We start from the raw sequence: 17,859 nt of genomic DNA, 5'->3' as shown, positions 1-17,859 counted from the left end.
TGGGCGCCGGCATGATCATCATCCATGTTGTGAAAATAAAAACAACAACAACCAAAATCGATGCATGTGGCAAAGTGGATGTTTCCATTGGGATCCAAAGTGACATGTATGGCGACAGACGTAGGAAAGGGACGGGAAAAGGAGAGGAATTGTGGGGAAGGGGAAAAAAAAGAAATAGAAAGACAGAGACAGAGAGAGAGAGAAAATAGATAAAAGAAAAAATAGGTCATAAATATAGAAAAAACAATAAGAATTTTAAAGGTTTTTTTTTAACTTAGTATAAATTAAAAAATGTCCAAAAGGTTAGAAGAACAGAGCAGCAGCAGCAGCGGCAATGATAATGGAGAGGATGGGTCGGGGAGCTGGCAGCGAGAGGGAGAGTCAAGGAGGAACGTGGATGGAAAGCGAACAGAGGACACGGAAACCAGTAATGCAACACAGGATGCCAGGTGAGGAGAACAGGAGCCTTGCTGGCGGGATTTCACAAGGGACACAAACACTCGTGTTCTGACAAGGCTGGATGAATCATAGAATAGTAGAGTTGGAAGAGACCTCATGGGCCATCCAGTCCAACCCCCTGCCAAGAAGCAGGAAATCACATTCAAAGCACCCCCGACAGATGGCCATCCAGCCTCTGTTTAAAAGCCTCCAAAGAAGGATCCTCCACCACAGTCCGGGGGAGAGAGTTCCACTGCCGGACAGCCCTTCTCACAGTGAGGAAGTTTTTCCTGATGTTCTGGTGGAATCTCCTTTCCTGTAGTTTGAAGCCATTGTTCCCTTGCGTCCTAGTCTGCAGGGCAGCAGAAAACAAGCTTGCTCCCTCCTCCCTATGACTTCCCCTCACATATTTGTACATGGCTCTCATGTCTCCTCTCAGCCTTCTCTTCTGCAGGCTAAACATGCCCAGTTCTTTAAGCCTCTCCTCATAGGGCTTGTTCTCCAGACCCTTGATCATTTTAGTCGCCCTCCTCTGGACACTTTCCAGCTTAGAGTCAACATCTCCCTTCAACTGCGGTGCCCAGAATTGGACACAGTGTGATTCCAGGTGTGGTCTGACCAAGGCATGACTTCCCTGGATCTAGATGCTATTCCCCTATTGATGCAGGCCAGAATCCCGTTGGCTTTCTTAGCAGCCACATCACATTGCTGGCTCATGTTTAACTTCTTCCCCACGAGGACTTCAAGATCTTTTTCACATGTACTGCTGTCTAGCCAGGTGTCCCCCATTCTGTATCTTTGCATTCCATTTTTTCTGCCGAAGTGAAGTATCTTGCATTTCGGCAGAAAAAATGGAATGCAAAGATACAGAATGGGGGACACCTGGCTAGACAGCAGTACATGTGAAAAAGATCTTGGAGTCCTTGTGGATGAATCCACCTCCCACCCGTTGCACGCTTCAGAATGATTGCTGATCACTGGCCTCTCTAAGGGCCACATTGAGATTTGCACAAAACCCAGAGATCCTTTCTCCTCTGCTGATGGACCTTAGAGAGGTGATTTCACCCCACAGTTCTCAAAACAGGACATTCCAGCTCTGAGATTTGGGTTGCTGCAGTCCATCCCCAGTTGCGTTGCAAAGCTACCTCCACTTGAAACGGCTGATGTGCCTTCTCCTAACTAAGGTTTTCCCATGGATGAATCCAGAAGAAGACTGGTTGTGTCCAGGAGGGTCCAAGGGGAGGAAAGAGGGGTGAAGGAACACCCAGTTGGGGGGCTGGTTACCATTAAAGCACTTCTAAGCCACCTGGGAAGACTCCCCCAAGACCAGGCTTCTCCTCCCTGCATGGAGTTGAAATGCCATTCTACCCACCATCTTCTGGGCATCTTCTCTCAACCTTCTCACACCCCTGCTCTGCTCATTCTTCCCTCACTCTTGCCTTCTGCTCTCCCCCCAACTTAGTCTAGGACAGAAGTGACCTTCCTTCCGCATCCACATCAGATTGAAATTTCTGTGAACCCATTTGAATCAAAGTGTACGCTTGAGATCTCCCAGCCACAAAAAATTGTCCTTCAAACATATGACAGCATGAAGCATTAGAGCGGCTGGCATGACAAAACAGAACATCAGTCGTTTTAGTATGTTACTGAGGTCCCAGCCAAGAATATTCTCTCCAGGAGTGGGGGCAATGGGGTATCTTTAGGGCATTAAGTGTCCTCCTTGGTCCATCCCAGGGCTTGAAACAAGCCTTCTTCTAGAAGAAGTGACCTATGTCAGTCTTAGCTCGCAATAAAGTGGGTCTGTGCACGGCTTGCACTGCCTGTACTTTTTATGAACCATAGCAAAATGAATTAAAATGCAAAGCCAGATTGAAATATGGACTTTGTTTGCACCATAAGATGCATTCTTCTTGGCACAGTTTTTGAACTGTCTTAAGGTGCTAATAAATACTCGAGTGTTTCTCGAGTGTCAGAAAACTCTGACCAGAAGAATCTTATAATCTGGCTTATTGTGTGAAAAATTCACACTTGGCACTTTTTCGTGTCGAATACAGTAGCCTCTGTACTGGCAACAACATCCTCTGTGGAAAAACCAATGCTGCTACTACATAGAAAGGTTGTTTTTAGTGCTGAAAATGCTGTTTCCTATAGAGACAAATGGGATTTTGTACAGAAAAGTGCAAACTAAATGTGGAATAAGTCTAAGCTGCAAATAAACCTGGAAAACAGCACAATTTCTGAAGACTTTCCATTGGAAGAAAATGGCTAAAATTACTGGCTGCTTCCTTTTAGAAAGAAATGAAAAGAACGGCATCTCGAATGGCATCGCACGGTGATGCATTTACTGCCAGTCTATGGTTTCCCATTCTGACATGCATGCCTCTTTATGATGATTAAAATCCAAGCTAGCAAAGCTCTCACAAGCAATGCAGCCCTTGAGTGCGAATGCTGCAGTGAAAGAAAGCCCGAGTTGGAGGTGGGAGCCACAAAAAGAAAGCTCATCATCCTTCACAAGCTTGGCCTCATCTAAGCTTCATGCCTCAGAGCTGCTCCTGTGGTTCCCTGGCCTGAAAAGGTACAGATGCATTTGCTCTATAGAAGATGGATGCTTTGTACTGTCAAAACCAGGACATCAAGGTCGTAAGGGGAATCCTTCCGTGGCCAGAAACGTACCATGAGGAATTCCCTCTGGCCTCAATGCTCTGGAATGTTTCCATGTGAGTGCCATGCGTTACAAAAGCAACCATGTCAAGGACTTTGTAGAAGGGCTTGGAAAACCAAGTGGATGCTACATACCAGGGACTGGACTACTGTGTTTGCTATGTACAAGGCTGAGTCATTAAAGCTTTAGATGGGTAACCAGTTATGAGGATGACTGTAAGCAAGCGGGTTGCCGAGTGTTTTTACTTCCTCCCGCTCTGGAAAAAGATACCCTCAAGCACATTAAGGGATGTGGTGCTGTTGCATTAATTCCAAGCGGAAAAACAATGGCAGAAAGAAGCTGGTTAGGGCTCTACCTGGGATGATGGTGGGCTGCGCAGAAGTCCTGAAGAAGACGTAGGCGGCCTGGGATTTCCCTTGCTGGTTTTCCGCCGTGATGGAGACCTCGTACTCGGCGTTCCAGTCGAGAGACTTGAGCATGACGTGGTCGCTGCCCGAAGGGAGCCGGATCTCGGGCTTCCAGTCGGAGGACTGCTTCTTCAACAGGACGGCAGATAGAAAAAGAAGGGAAGGGAATTCAGCCACAAGAGATTGACTTGGACAAGGCCACCCATTCCCTGAATATAAAACCAGTGAGATCCAGGAGAGTGTTTCTCCCCGATTCCAAAGGACTGGTTTATGTAAGACCTACTTTCTCAGGTTCAACTAACTAGAGACTAACTAGATGTACAAATTTAACTGTTTCTGATCATACCATGACTTTGCTTAAGATTTTTCCTTTAAAAAGCCCCCCCCCCCCCCCCAAATGATGCTCATAAAAGCCCGGTACAAATGCTCATGTAGATTCACTCAGTGGCCTCAGAAGGACTTACAACTTTGTATCTGACAAGGTAATGCCGAATGGGTGAGCCTCCGTCGTCTTGCTTGATGAGGTTCACTTTGAAGGAGTTGCCGTCTTCTCCCATTTGGCCTTCCAGCTTGGGCGCGCTCGGCTCACCTGTAAAAATGGCAGGATTCACCTCAAGGCTCAGCCAGGCTGCAAACACTCAGCTCAACAAACAAACAATGGCATAAATGGAGCCCTGCAGTCACATTCAAAATGCCACGGCATGCAAGCAAATCTCAACGTTCCTTCAAGCTGGACGTTCAGACCCAAATAAACAGCGGTGCTGCCCGCCCCCCGAGCCTGAACAGATAAATAATGTTGAAAGTCCTTAAAAATATAAAAATACACAGGTTGGCATCGTGTTCCCTGATCAATATTTACAAGCTCACAAACTGGACTTATAAACTCGTAACTTTTCAGATTCATGTTTACAGCTATTAATGGCCAAACGTGACCTCAGAAAAGCACCTCTTAAGCCATGCAGATCCTCAACCAAAGGGTTTTTGAGAAGCTGCAGTTCATGGTGCTGCTATTATTATTGTTATGTTTATTATGTTAGGTAACCATGACTGCAGCTCTCCTCACATTGTGCCTTTCCTTGCCTTTAGCTGTACTCCACACTAGATATACACTCTCTGTCCTTGAGCAACTTGTTGAGATTCTTTCCTGCCCATGAAGCATTTACCCCCAGAACAGAAAAGGGGACTGAGGTGGTTCTCCAGATAATGCTGGACTACAATGCTCATCATCCTTGGTCAGTGATGGAGAACTAAGGGAGTTGCACTGGTAGGGCAAAACAAACATCATTTTCTGTGAACTAGTATTAATTATTTTTAGGTGTTATGCTTTAATGTTGCTCTCTCTTCCTCCCTTACCATTTCTTCTAGGGCACAATACTATTTTTTCATCCCAACCAAGCACTATATTAAAAAGGACCCACACTTATTGTGTATTCTGATATCTTTCTCCCTCCGTGATACCCCAGAACAAAAACAGGTCTAGAACAGTGCACAATGGCAGACCGGTAATTCTCACTTCTAAGCTCAATCTGCCAGTGGGGTATGCTAGCCTTACTTGAGAAAATATCAGGCAGCTATGCATGAAGAATGTCAACACAGGCCATGTATTGATGTCTTCAGTTATGTTGAATTGGATTAGAAGTGACCGGTATGAAGAAGATGTTGGATTATGGTTGTATATGTATGAAATGTAAATCAAGTGTTTTCTGCTGTTTTGCAAGAGTGTGTGTTTCAGCAATGAAACAGTTAACAGCAGGCTAGTTTTGACTGACAGCCTGCTATGACCTATCAGGCATGATTTCCGGCCTTTGGAGGTCGGAACTTCCTTCGGACTGAGGAATGTTTTTCTTATCTCTGAGTGTGTTGAGCTGTGCTTGCCGAGGCGAGAGGCTGTAAGAGAATGCCAGCTCAGAGCGATGGCTTTTGCTATGCTTTGTAAATATGTTTGTAGATATTGAATAAATGTTTGGACCTCAGACTACTGATGTGTTTGAGTCTGACATTTGAACAGAGGAATTGGTGTGGCAGAGGATTGCAACCAATTCATCAGGGTGCTGGAGAAGATGATTGATGGACTTTGGAGAAACCCACCCGGCACGTACCCTGACACCCACTCTAACAGAAAAGATCTCCAAAAGCCCCAGTCCGCACCCCGTCCAAGTCTTGCAAAATCAGGAGGCACTTCTTTAGGAGTTCCTGTTGAATTCATTGACGTAAGAGATTGGCGTGACCCAAAATCTGGTGGGTAAGTGGCAGAGAAGGAGGCAAGCATGGTGCGAGTCAGAAGGCAATTTCTGTGACACTTGGGAAAGCTTTCACCTCATAATCATATTTATACCATCTTGCATCACCGTGGGGTTGCTTGTTTAGAGCAACTTTCCTCCAACTTGTTGCCCTCCAGATGCAATGACAATTCCCAGAATCTCCTGCTGCCGTGACTCTTGGGACTGAATACAACGCATCTGAAAGGATCCCGATGAGAGCAATTGTGGAACCAATTCTCTATATGCCTTTTGTAACCAACACGTGACTCTGGTACATTACCCGGGGAGACAATTGGGCAGCCTTATAAAAGGCACACTTGTATTATTTTGGGATCCGGTTAGGTTGTGGAGAAAAGGCATACGAATACATCCAGGTGCAACAGAGGCAGGCAAACCTTTCAGGGCCTTTTAATGCACCCTGGATGACATGAATTAGCCTGCCCCCTCAATGGTCCCATGGGCAGCCTGTGTGCATTTCCAAAGGCCGCTCTTTCCCCGCTTCTTTCCGGTAATGATTGACTTGCAGAGGCGGCAAGGAGGTCTTGCATGATTAAAGCTGCGGTGCCTTTAGCAAAGCGCGCCAGGTATATGTTTCCCATTGCATTAGGACTGTGTTATCAGGAATAATGGAAAATAAATCACAGCTGTCAAAACAAATGAACAGGAAAAGATTATTTCCGTGATGCCTTTTTCTTGAGTTCTCTTTATTATTCATAGCCTTGTATGTAATTTGCACCGGGTTGCTCAAGAATTCAAATGGATGGCTATTTTCGGCGCAGGTGTTGCCCGGTCTGCGTTGCGACTCAATCATGCTGGGAAGCCTCTTGCATATATTTATTTGAAATATTGTTCTTCCAGAAACTCCCTTTGGCACCAACAAGTCTTCTTTCCTTGGGCAGAAACGGCTGCAGGAGGCCTTCCAAGTGGATTGTGCCCTATGGCTTTTGCAGAGGCCACGGAGAGCAAGCAAGGAAGGCCCTATCTCACCATTGTACACCAGGACCAGAGAAATCCACAAAGCAGGAATTCTACCCATGGCTGCGAATCATGGTAGTTAAATAGAACTAAGTACTCGTATAAGAATGGTCATAGGGAGAAATGGGATACTGCATGGGAAGGTGCTTTTTGGTTTAGACACAGAGTGATACAAGTCTGCACTTTGCGGGTTGTTTTGTTTCATTTGTAAAGGGTTTATGCAAAAAAACCCAAGTGTCAAAAATGTGTACAGAGTGCAATGTTTTTGATGTAGGATGATAGGGAGAGGAGGCAATTGTGTCCCAATCCCAATGGGAATTCGGCATACTCCTTGCCTGTCTTGCACATCCCCTTATAAATTTCTGCCCCGGAATGTGGCACAGGCAGCTCTTCTTTCTATGCCGTCCTATTAATTGTGCCGACTTCTCCTGGGGCTCAAAGGACAGGGACCGTTTTCGACAAGAGCATGTCAGGCCCAGGCTCTGGAGTTCAATTGGCCAGGCATTACGCTGATGGATGCTGCTAGCAGGAGCAGTTATCTTTTGAAATCTCATTTCAATCGCAATCTCATTTGGGAATTTTGGATGCTTGGGGTCTGAAATGCAGATTAAATGGGAATGAATGAGGCCTGTCAAGTGGTGGTGGGGGCGGATTAGCGTGTGACTTTTCCAGCTTGCCTCCAAAGCTCTGAGAAGTGCATAAAATCATTGTCTGTCCTCTCCACTCTTACGTCTCCCTAAAGTCCCCAGAGGGATTTTCAGTTGTGGCATTTCTGCTTGCAGCCAGTGTGGTTGTGTGGTCCTCTTCACCGGTACAGGAAAGGCTTCCTTGGTGGCTTCACTCCCGGTCTTCTTCCCAACCCACCTTCTGCTGATCCTCCCTTGGATGCTCTCTCTTGGGTCCGTCTCCCTTCAGAGACTGAACCTGTCTGTTACATATGTAAGGCATCTGCCCCACATTCCCTCCCCAGATGATATCGTTTCATCTCCATACCGACATAACTTGCATTTTGGCCCAGTTTCTTTTTGGAGCCAACCCAAGATTTTATCATTATATTTTTTGTATGTGACCTTTTATGACTTGTTTTTATTGTTGATTGATTGGTTTTATTGCTTTGTTTTTATATTGTTGATGTCCGGGCTTGGCCCCATGTAAGCCACCCCGAGTCCCTTTGGGGAGATGGAGCGGGGTATAAAAATAAAACTATTATTATTATTATTATTATTATTATTATTATTATTATTATTATTATCTCCATACCTGACTTTTATATGAAACGATCATGAACTCATCACTATACTCAAACACCTCCTCACCATAATACAGTGTGAACGCTATGATTGTAACTGGGTTTTGCACAAAACAGCAGAGGGCTCAAATTAAAAATTTAAGGATCAACATTTCTCAGGTTCACACATTATTTTTCCCTTTCAGTTCCACTGCCTCCTCAACACGATCTCCTTCCAACCTGCCCTTTGCTCAGATGTTCTCTGCATGGTAAATAATATATATATATATATATACAAAAAGCACAATGAATCCAATTTAAACATTTCCAGTAGCATCAGGACTTGGCAGCACGTGGCCTTCCGGATCTTGTGGGACCACAGCTCCCAGCATTCCTCACCATTGGTTATACTGGTGGGACTGCTGCAATCCAGAACACAACAATATCTGGAGGACCGCATTTTGCCAACCATTGGAGCCTATGCTTAGGGGCACTTTTTGGATAAAAGAGGCAGGATAAATGCCCTAAACAGACAAGGAAGCAAGCATGTATGGGACTGTGCTGTCAGGCGATGCTATATAAGCACTTGGTTTGTGTATATGCTCATAGGTTTCAAATTAGGTAGCTGATATGTTGGGGTACTAAGTGAACTTTGTTTCAATGATGGGGTAGACATCATAGGAAGAAGGGTTTCGGCATCACTATTATGTGGCCATGATAGATTTAACCTTTTTAACCCAAATGCACAACTTGGCTTAAAAGCAACACTTGAAGCTGTAAAAAGAAAAATGGTCATTATCTCAATATCAAGTGAATTAGTAGGTCAATGCGTCCATAAAACAAAAGAATCACATCTCTAAGTTGTCAGTATAGTGCTATGGGGTCAGACCCCTGTCCCTAGCCTCAACTGGAGCAAACTTTAAAAAGTTTGGCCCATTTGAAACTTCTATGTTCTGTTTGGTCCAAGCAGTAACTTTAGCATAATTCTTAAGTGTCAGTGGCTGGAGAGAGAAAAGAAGTCTGTTATTGAAAGGTTTACATACACACACGTACGTAGGCACACAAAATAAGACATGCTGAGCATGCACATGAAACCTCGAGGGAGAACAAGCCGGGAAGCCAAGGTGACAACTGGGAGAGTGAGGGCTATCCCATTTACACAGGGCCTTGGAGTTGTTTCAGTTGGTTGTGGATTTAGACAGACTATCAAGATAACCTTTTGAGAGAGATGCAGAAGAAAATGGAGGCTCTTTGGGGCAGGATGTGGTTCTGGGTTGACTGTTTTGATATGTTTGGGAAAGGTCATAAATAGACACTGCAAAATCTATGTGAGGAAGAAGTTAAACTTTTGAATCTGCTTGTTCGTGCAACAGTTGGAAATGGGGTGACTCGTGCCAGCAAGTGGGGACTGGGCTGTGGCGCAGGCTGGTGAGCAGCCTGCTGCAATAAATCACTCTGACCATGAGGTCATGAGTTCAAGGCCAGCCCGTAGCGGGGTGAGCACCCGTCAATTAAAAAATAAAAAACAACAACCCCTGCTCGTTGCTGACCTAGCAACCCAAAAAATAGTTGCATCTAACAAGTAGGAAATAAGGGGAAGCAAATTTAACTAATTTACGACGTTGGAATGAGGAAGTGCCATCACAGTGGATGATGAAGCAGCTGCTCCCCCCTGTGGCCAGAATCGAACATCCCCTCAGGAGAAGGTTAAATTGCCTCTGCGTCTGTCTCGGTTCTATGGGCATTGAATGTTTGCCCTGTATGTACATAATGTGATCCGCCCCGAGTCCCATTCGGGGTGAGAAAGAAGGGCAGAATATAAATACAGTAGAGTCTCACTTATCCAACATAAACGGGCCGGCAGAATGTTGGATAAGCGAATATGTTGGATAATAAGGAGAGATTAAGGAAAAGCTTATTAAATGTCAAATTAGGTTATGATTTTACAAATGAAGCACCAAAACATCATGTTAGACAACAAATTTGACAGAAAAGGTAGTTCAATACGCAGTAATGCTATGTAGTAATTACTGTATTTACAAATTTAGCACCAAAATATCACGATGTATTGAAAACATTGACTACAAAATGCATTGGATAATCCAGAACGTTGGATAAGTGAGACTCTACTGTATTGTAAATAAATAAATAATAAATAAGTGCTTATCAGTTTATTTGATGGTGGGACGGATGGGGACCAGCCATTATCCTCCCTGCCCCAGTATACCAGGGATTAACACTCTGTCTATGCTCATTGGCCTTTCTGGAAATTCTCCAGGTTCTGCCATCAGATGGCTTGGTGATGAGGCCTCTAGTCATCAATGCCATACATCACTTGAGACTTTTGGAGGAATGTGGCCGTAAAAAGGCAATAAAGAAACCATATAGTCTGAAAAATGTATAACACATCCCCGCCCCTATACCTTCGGTTTGGAAAGAAGAGTCATCTCATGTTCCACTGAATAGTAGTATCCCAATTGGAGAGTGAGAGGCTAATAGACAAGACCCAAGGCCAGGCTCACTCCCCTTCCCAGTCTCCCCAACTGTCGCTCTTGGCCACTGTGTAAAACCAGTGAAAAACTGAGCCAAACGTATTTGCCCCAGTTTCCCACCATGACTGGTGCCTCTCACGAGTGGATAGATAGAAACACACTGTGGAAAGGAAAATAAAAGAACAAAAAAGGAGAGGGAACAGAGTTAATATAATGCACAGAGAAATGAGATGGGCAGCAAGGCGCGAAAGGTTGCACAAATGCGAGATGGCCGAGAGTTAGTTCTGTGTGGATGTCGCCCAAACGTCTGTGGAAGGAGAGAGAGGTGGAGAGAAGAGAGACCCGTGGCTCGCCCCTCGCATGCGGGGCCACGGCTGAAAGGTTACTGATGTTAGTGGGAAACCCCTGCCTGGATGCTTCCCTTCGGCGAGAGGAGAAATGATCCAAGAGCAGAGGACCCAACAAACCTTCCAGCTTCTGGGAAGCAAGAAGGCGGAGGGCGTTTCTCTCCTCTCGGTGAATAGTGTGCATGGAGTGTTAGCGTGAGATTGGAAGAGTCCTCCGAGAAAACCCATCCCTTTCTCGCTGCCTCAGCTCTAAGCAGGAAAGTAAACACTTTCTTTGACGTCGCAAAGGTCGAATTGTTTGCTTCCAGAGTGTTGAGGAAACTCTCAGATGGAACTGCAGTGAGTGCATGACTTCAATGCCAATGGCAAAAGATAACATGGAGTCAAAGTGCCCTCACTTATAATCATCTTCTGATGCCTTGCTATGCTGGGAAGGCGCTCATAAGTAAATCCCCTTCTCTGAATTATGCAACACAATTAAGGCAATCTTGAGAACATCACTAATGGATGAGTTTTCAAGTCTGGCTTACAAGTAAAAAAGGAAAGAAGGACCAGGGACAAAAACTGGAAGCCTGGCTATACACAAGGGCCATGGCTGTTGCTGATACAGGAATCCTGTGTGTCTTGTTCTCTGTCCTGTCCTCAAAGTAGTGTTGGATTTTGGTTGTGTGTATATGAAATGTAAATCAAGTGTTTCTGCTGTTTTGCAAGAATGTGTGTTTAAGCAATGAAAGAGTTAACAGCAGGCCAGTTTGACTGACAGCCTGCTGTGACCTATGAGGCATGATTTCCGGCCTTGGAGGTCGGAACTTCCTTCGGACTAAGGAATGTGCTTTCTTATCCAAGCCGAAGAATGCCGAGTGATGGACTTTGCTGCTTTGTAAATATCTTTGTAAATATTAAATAATGTTTGAACTTCAGACTGCAGATGTCTTTGAGTCTGACATTGGAGGAATTGGTGAGGGCAGAAGTTCACCAATCCATCAGGGTGCTGGTCTGGAGCTGTTGATCGATGGTGTTTGAAGAAACTCACCCACATGCACCCTGACATCCTGGCTCTGCACCAATGACAAGTAGGTTGGCACATTATGGATGCCATCATGCCATCTCCATGCTGTACATTCGGACATGGGCCGATCTTCCAAAGCATGTTTGGAAGGAGTTGAAGAACTTAACATGCGACTGGTTGTCTCATTCCGTTCTGTAGAATATTATTCCCTGGAGCTGCTTTGATTAGAGAAGATCAACAGGGCAGTTGTCCAAAAGAGGACAACAACAACAACGATGGTGGCATCTGTCATTTCAGCCAGGAGAGGAGAGGTGTGATTACAAAGAGTAATATAATGATGGCAAGAAGCACATTTCAGCTACATCCTGGTTTTAAGTGGGCCAAGGAAGCATGAGAGATGCATGGCAAAATTTGGATAAGAAGTTAATACTTCTACCTTATTATTAAAAACTGGGTTAGGTGGTCAGTTGAGGAGGCATCTTGGGTTTCCTCAAAAGGGAAATCTGGAGTTCTTGCATGTGTTTGCCTATGTCTGCAAGTTCTGAATGAACATGGAAAGCCTACTGCAGATGTAGACATTAAAAAGTCACCATGCCACTTAGGTCTCGGGCACCAATGGAAGCAAACAATTCCGCCCTGCTTTTTCTGCACGCCAGACTACCTTGCCAGCTCAATAATGGGACAGCGTGATGGACTTTAGTTGGTTTGGCATGCAAATAGAATGTGTTCAACAAAGCTCTAAAAAAAGTGAGGGAAAAACCAAACAAACCAAAAGGTTATAGAAGGAAATTTTGAGTGATGGAAATTTAGAGTGTGTGTGTGTATTTCTTTTACTGAGAAAATAGAATTGGTTTTGTCCTGTGCAGAACTTCTTAACCACTCAGAACAAAGTCTGTGTTTTGTTGTTGCCGTTGCTGAATTTTTACCTTCTGTTCACCAGCGTGGACGACATCATCAGCACCATGCAAGCCACATGACAAAGTCACATGATACGCACGCACATGATTTGGTTGAAAGGAAAGTGGAGGAGGTCACATGGAAAATACAAAAGAAATTAAAAAACGGATGTAAACAATGGGCAAAAAAGAATCAACAACATTCACAGATTAAATTAAAGTCTAAACAAAATTAAATTAGCCACTCTACTGAAACATCAGGGGAGACAGTCAAAAAATGAAAATAAAAGCACACCAGCCTGCAAATGCAAGGTTATTGTTAAAGGAAAGGAAGCACCTAGTGACTGAGGCAAGAGGTTTGCCTGGTTAGGCAGAGCGGGTTGCATCTCAACACAATTTGGAAGAAAGACCCCAGCCCTCTGCGTCTCCCAACCATTTCCGAATGAAAAGAAACTGCTCCCCCAACAGCTTCCACAATAGAAAGCAAAGCAAAAAAAGCGCAAGTGAAAGACACGTTATTGGGAAACAGCTCGCCCCAAAGACCAAGACGTCAGCCTCTGGAATTGACTGCAAATTGAGCGTCTTGTTTCCTATCCACAAATTCTGGAAGAGCGGAAAAGCAAAGCAAACAAACCCTCCTTTTCCTGGTAAGGAGAAAACAAGGTTGAGTTAGTCTTTGCCTGAGGAACCAGGAAGCATCCAACGCAGGTTACCGAGACACATCCCATGCCGAGACGAGGCCCAGCTCTCCGGCACAAAGATCAACTGGAACAAGTGGATTAAAATGGGGAATATCTGCAGGGAAGACCGAAGCTCTGAAGGACCATCTCACCAGGTGCATAAAGGATCAAGGGGTGACCAAAGGACTTCCAGTGGCTTTGTGGCACAAGTCGTCAATCCCACCTAACGGACAAGATACCTCCTCTTCACGTACCATTTTGACTTAATAATTGAAGCAAAAGGTCCTCACATCCTAAAGACTCGGGTGGTAACATGGATGACTAGAAGCAGAAAGATGGGCCGCTTACTTCCATAGAAACCTATTCATAACAGTGCCTTCATTGGAGAAAATGCTGTGACCAAACAGATGCCTACAACCAGTTACTGGGACACTTCCCAAGCCTGTTGCAACGGCTCAACCACTGAGGTCTTGGGCTCTGAATCAAAAGTGATTTAGGTTGTTTCAGAAAATGAATCTCTTAGGGGGAAGAGGCAATTTGTAACCCAACAGATGCATCCAAATAGGGGACATTATCTCTTTCTCCCCTGACCCCAAGGAAGAAAGACCTCCTGAACCCAATTCTAACATCAGCCCAATTCGTATTTACATTTTGTCAGCATTATGAAAGAAGGTGGGAGACACAAGGAATGTTAAACATGGCCATGAATACTATCAACGCTCCATTTTATTGCAGCTTCCATCATGCTTTGTTTGAGCTTAACACAGATGGAAACGTATGACACGTAGGAGCTTTTTGGTGTTCCCTCCCTCAACAAGACATTATATGTTACTACTCAAGAAGAGAAACTATGTGTTTTCCCAGAGACGTGGTATTATTTGTCGGTATAATCCAACTTTTTTCTTCTCTACAAAGAAGTAACTGTGCTAAAAAAAGGAGAAAAACCTCAGATTGTAGGAGGCCTGTCAGAATAACCATGAAAAGGCTCTTGCTTCTTCCAATTTTCCAACTAGCATCATGTTTAGCGTATTGGTTCCACTATCAGGTGGCTAGCACAGATTGCCATTTGATATACACTATAAATAATAATAATAATAATAATAATAATAATAATAATAATAATAATAATCAACTGATGACCCAAAATGCAGACTGTGCAAGGAAGCAGATGAAACCATGGATCATATCCTTAGCTGCTGTAAGAAAATTGCACAGACAGACTACAAACAGAGGCACAACTATGTGGCCCAAATGATTCATTGGAACTTATGCCTCAAGTACCACCTCCCAGCAGGAAAGAACTGGTGGGATCACAAACCTGCAAAAGTATTGGAAAATGAGCACGCAAAGATACTGTGGGACTTCCGAATCCAGACTGACAAAGTTCTGGAACACAACCCACCAGACACCACAGTTGTGGAAAAGAAAACGGTTTGGATCATTGATGTTGCCATCCCAGGTGACAGTCGCATTGACAAAAAACAACAGGAAAAACTCAGCCGCTATCAGGACCTCAAGATTGAACTGCAAAGACTCTGGCAGAAACCAGTGCAGGTGGTCCCGGTGGTGATGGGCACACTGGGTGCCATGCCAAAAGATCTCAGCCGGCATTTGGAAACAATAGACATTGACAGAATTACGATCTGCCCACTACAAAAGGCCACCCTACTGGGATCTGGACGCATCATCCGAAAATACATCACACAGTCCTAGACACTTGGGAAGTGTTCGACTTGTGGTTTTGTGAAACGAAATCCAGCATATCTATCTTGTTTGCTGTGTCATAATAAAATAATAATAATAATACATAACACAGTCCTAAACACTTGGGAAGTGTTTGACTTGTGATTTTGTGATACGAAATCCAGCACATATATCTTGTTTGCTGTGTCATACTATGTTGTTGTGTCAATAATAATAATAATAATAATAATAATAATAATAATAATAATAATAATAATAATAATAATAATAATTTTGTTGTCTTCCTCTCCCTATTGGCTTTACAGGCTGGCTTTAGCCCATCAGCCACTTGGGCCGATGTGTCTGGGCAGATCTGAGAGGTCTGAATGTCTCTCTTGCTGCTGCTAGTAGTGACACAAGGTGAAAATCCATCATGGCTCTGATGCTGACACCAGAGAGGCAGGGTCACAAAATGAGTTAAAATACTATAATCCACTTAAATTAATGGAAGATTGGACTGGAAGATAGGGGCGTTGCCAATGTTTTCTCTCCTGATATCCTCTGAATGAAAATCACCTTGGTTCAAATCTCCAGGCAGCATGAGTCTATGGCTAAGGACATTTTGTTCTGACAGGTGCATTGGAGGTTATAAGGACATGGGAGCGCTACGTTCCTTGAGAGTGTTCGCTTCTCATTTTAATTACGGATATTAACAAAATGTGGAACGTGAGCCACTTCAAATCCCTGCGAAATGCAAGAAGCAACAAAAGGAGATAAATGAAGCCAAGACAGATCTGTCAGTCTTTGCTCAGAAAAGCACTGCGCCGATTTGAGGACAAGGCACAAGATCCCTGGCCTACTTACACGATGCTAAGCCTAGGAAATTTAATGGGATCAGGGCTGTATGTCAAAACCTGAGAGGAAGGGAGGAAAGCACAGGAACACTTTGGATGCTTTTGTAAAGACCATCTTCTTCCTTGCGGGAACGGATAGCTCCCACATTACTGGAGCTGGGAATCTGTTGAGGGTTTTAATCCAAAGGTTAAAGATATTACTATCCCAGGAGCTGAGAAGCGCTTTGGGGAAATCCTTCAGTGTTTGTCCTAAAAGCCAGAGCAGATTCACTAGCTCACTGACGCTGGAACCCTTGGCCACCATTGTTCTTTCCAACTTCGGATGAGAAACTGGGATTCCGTGCACAGCTCGTCTGCTTTTTAGTAGAGAAAAAGGACATTCCCGTCTAGTGAGATCCCGTCTCCTCCCTGCCGGGAAAAAAAGCCCCCCTCAGCTCCAAATAGGTTTCTAAAGATCTCATTGCAAGTCAAACTACAGCACTCACAAAGACACAAACAGGCACATTCCGTGTTCACCGAAACCCAAAAGAGGGGAGAATTGTAATGCAGTAACGTCATGCACACCTGAAGAGTATCGCTAATCCAAAGATCTGGCACATCATGAGTGTGGCAAAGGCTATGCTCATTCTCTATCAGTTTCAAATAGGTGTTGTTTTGTGTTGTATGATATTATGACATGTCTACGATGCAGAGGAACCACACACTGTGCCCTGGCCCTGTGGACGCTTTTCCTTCTCAAAGATCTTGGTTCAAGAACCCATAATACAACTTCCACCCAAGATTGTTGTATGTCTTTCGGGCTGTGTGGCCAATCTTCCAGAAGTATTCTCTCCTGATGTTTCGCCCACATCTATGGCAGGCATCCTCAGAGGCTATGAGGCATGGATAAACTAGGCAAGGAAAGGAAAAATATATATATATCTGTGCAAAGTCCAGGGTGTGGGAAGCCAGCATTAATGTGACAAAGGACTCTTGCCACACCCTGGACTCTCCACAGATATATATTTTTTACTTCTGGAACATGGCCACACAGCCCAAAAGACATACAACAACCCTGTGATCCCGGCCATGAAAGCCTTCGACAACACATTCCACCCAAGAACTAGATGTGCTTTGTTGTTGGATGAGGCCATTTCTTCCTCCGATTGCCTTGCAAGAGGATGCATTCTTGACTCCTTGAACTGAGTGGATAAATTGCACCTAGGACTGGGTTGTTGTATGTTTTCCGGGTTGTATGGCCATATTCCAGAAGTATTCTCTCCTGAGAAAATGCTGTGACCAAACAGATCCCTACAACCAGTTACTGGATCACATCCCAAGCCTGTTGCAACTGCTCAACCACTGAGGTCTTGGGTTCTGAATCAAAAGTGATTTAGGTTGTTTCAGAAAATAAATCTCTTAGGGGGAAGAGGCAATTTGTAACCGAACAGATGGATCCAAATGTGGGACATTATCTCTTTCTCCACTGACTCCAAGGAAGAAAGACTTCCTGAACCCAATTCTAACATCAGCCCAATTCGTATTTACATTTTGTCGGCATTATGAAAGAAGGTGGGAGACACATGGAATATTAAACATGGCCATGAATACTATCAACGCTCCATTTTATTGCAGCTTCCATCATGCTTTGTTTGTGCTTAACAGAGATGGAAACATATGACATGGAGGAGCTTTTTGGTGTTCCCTCCCTCAACAAGACATTACATGTTACTACTCAAGAAGAGAAGCTATTTCCCAAACACAAGTCAGTATAATCCAACTTTTTTTCTTGACTCCTTGAACTGAGTGGATAAATTGCACCCAGGACTGGGTTGTTGTATGTTTTCCGGGGTGTATGGCCATGTTCCAGAAGTATTCTCTCCTGACGTTTCGCCCACATCTATGGCAGGCATCCTCAGAGGTTGTGAAGATGCCTGCCCTAGATGTG

General features: G+C 44.3%; 1 protein-coding gene across 18 annotated transcripts in view; it reads right to left on the bottom strand.

Annotated features, from left to right (window-relative positions):
- Positions 1–17,859, bottom strand: part of ncam1 (neural cell adhesion molecule 1) — a 182,179-nt gene that overhangs the window by 25,001 nt on the left and 139,319 nt on the right. For 12 of the 18 annotated variants that reach the window (XM_062961172.1, XM_062961174.1, XM_062961176.1 and 9 more), the window contains 2 exons: positions 3,972–4,096; positions 3,456–3,633 (listed from right to left, as the gene is read on the bottom strand). In XM_062961172.1, the coding sequence (XP_062817242.1) occupies positions 3,456–3,633; positions 3,972–4,096 (303 nt within the window). Of the gene's footprint in view, positions 1–3,455; positions 3,637–3,971; positions 4,097–17,859 lie in introns of all 18 variants that reach the window. The other 6 variants (XM_062961171.1, XM_062961173.1, XM_062961175.1 and 3 more) reach the window with 1 other exon arrangement.

Source organism: Anolis carolinensis, unplaced genomic scaffold (assembly GCF_035594765.1).
Source record: "Anolis carolinensis isolate JA03-04 unplaced genomic scaffold, rAnoCar3.1.pri scaffold_8, whole genome shotgun sequence".
Lineage (NCBI taxonomy): Eukaryota > Metazoa > Chordata > Lepidosauria > Squamata > Dactyloidae > Anolis > Anolis carolinensis.
This window is presented reverse-complemented; position numbering and strand designations above follow the sequence as displayed.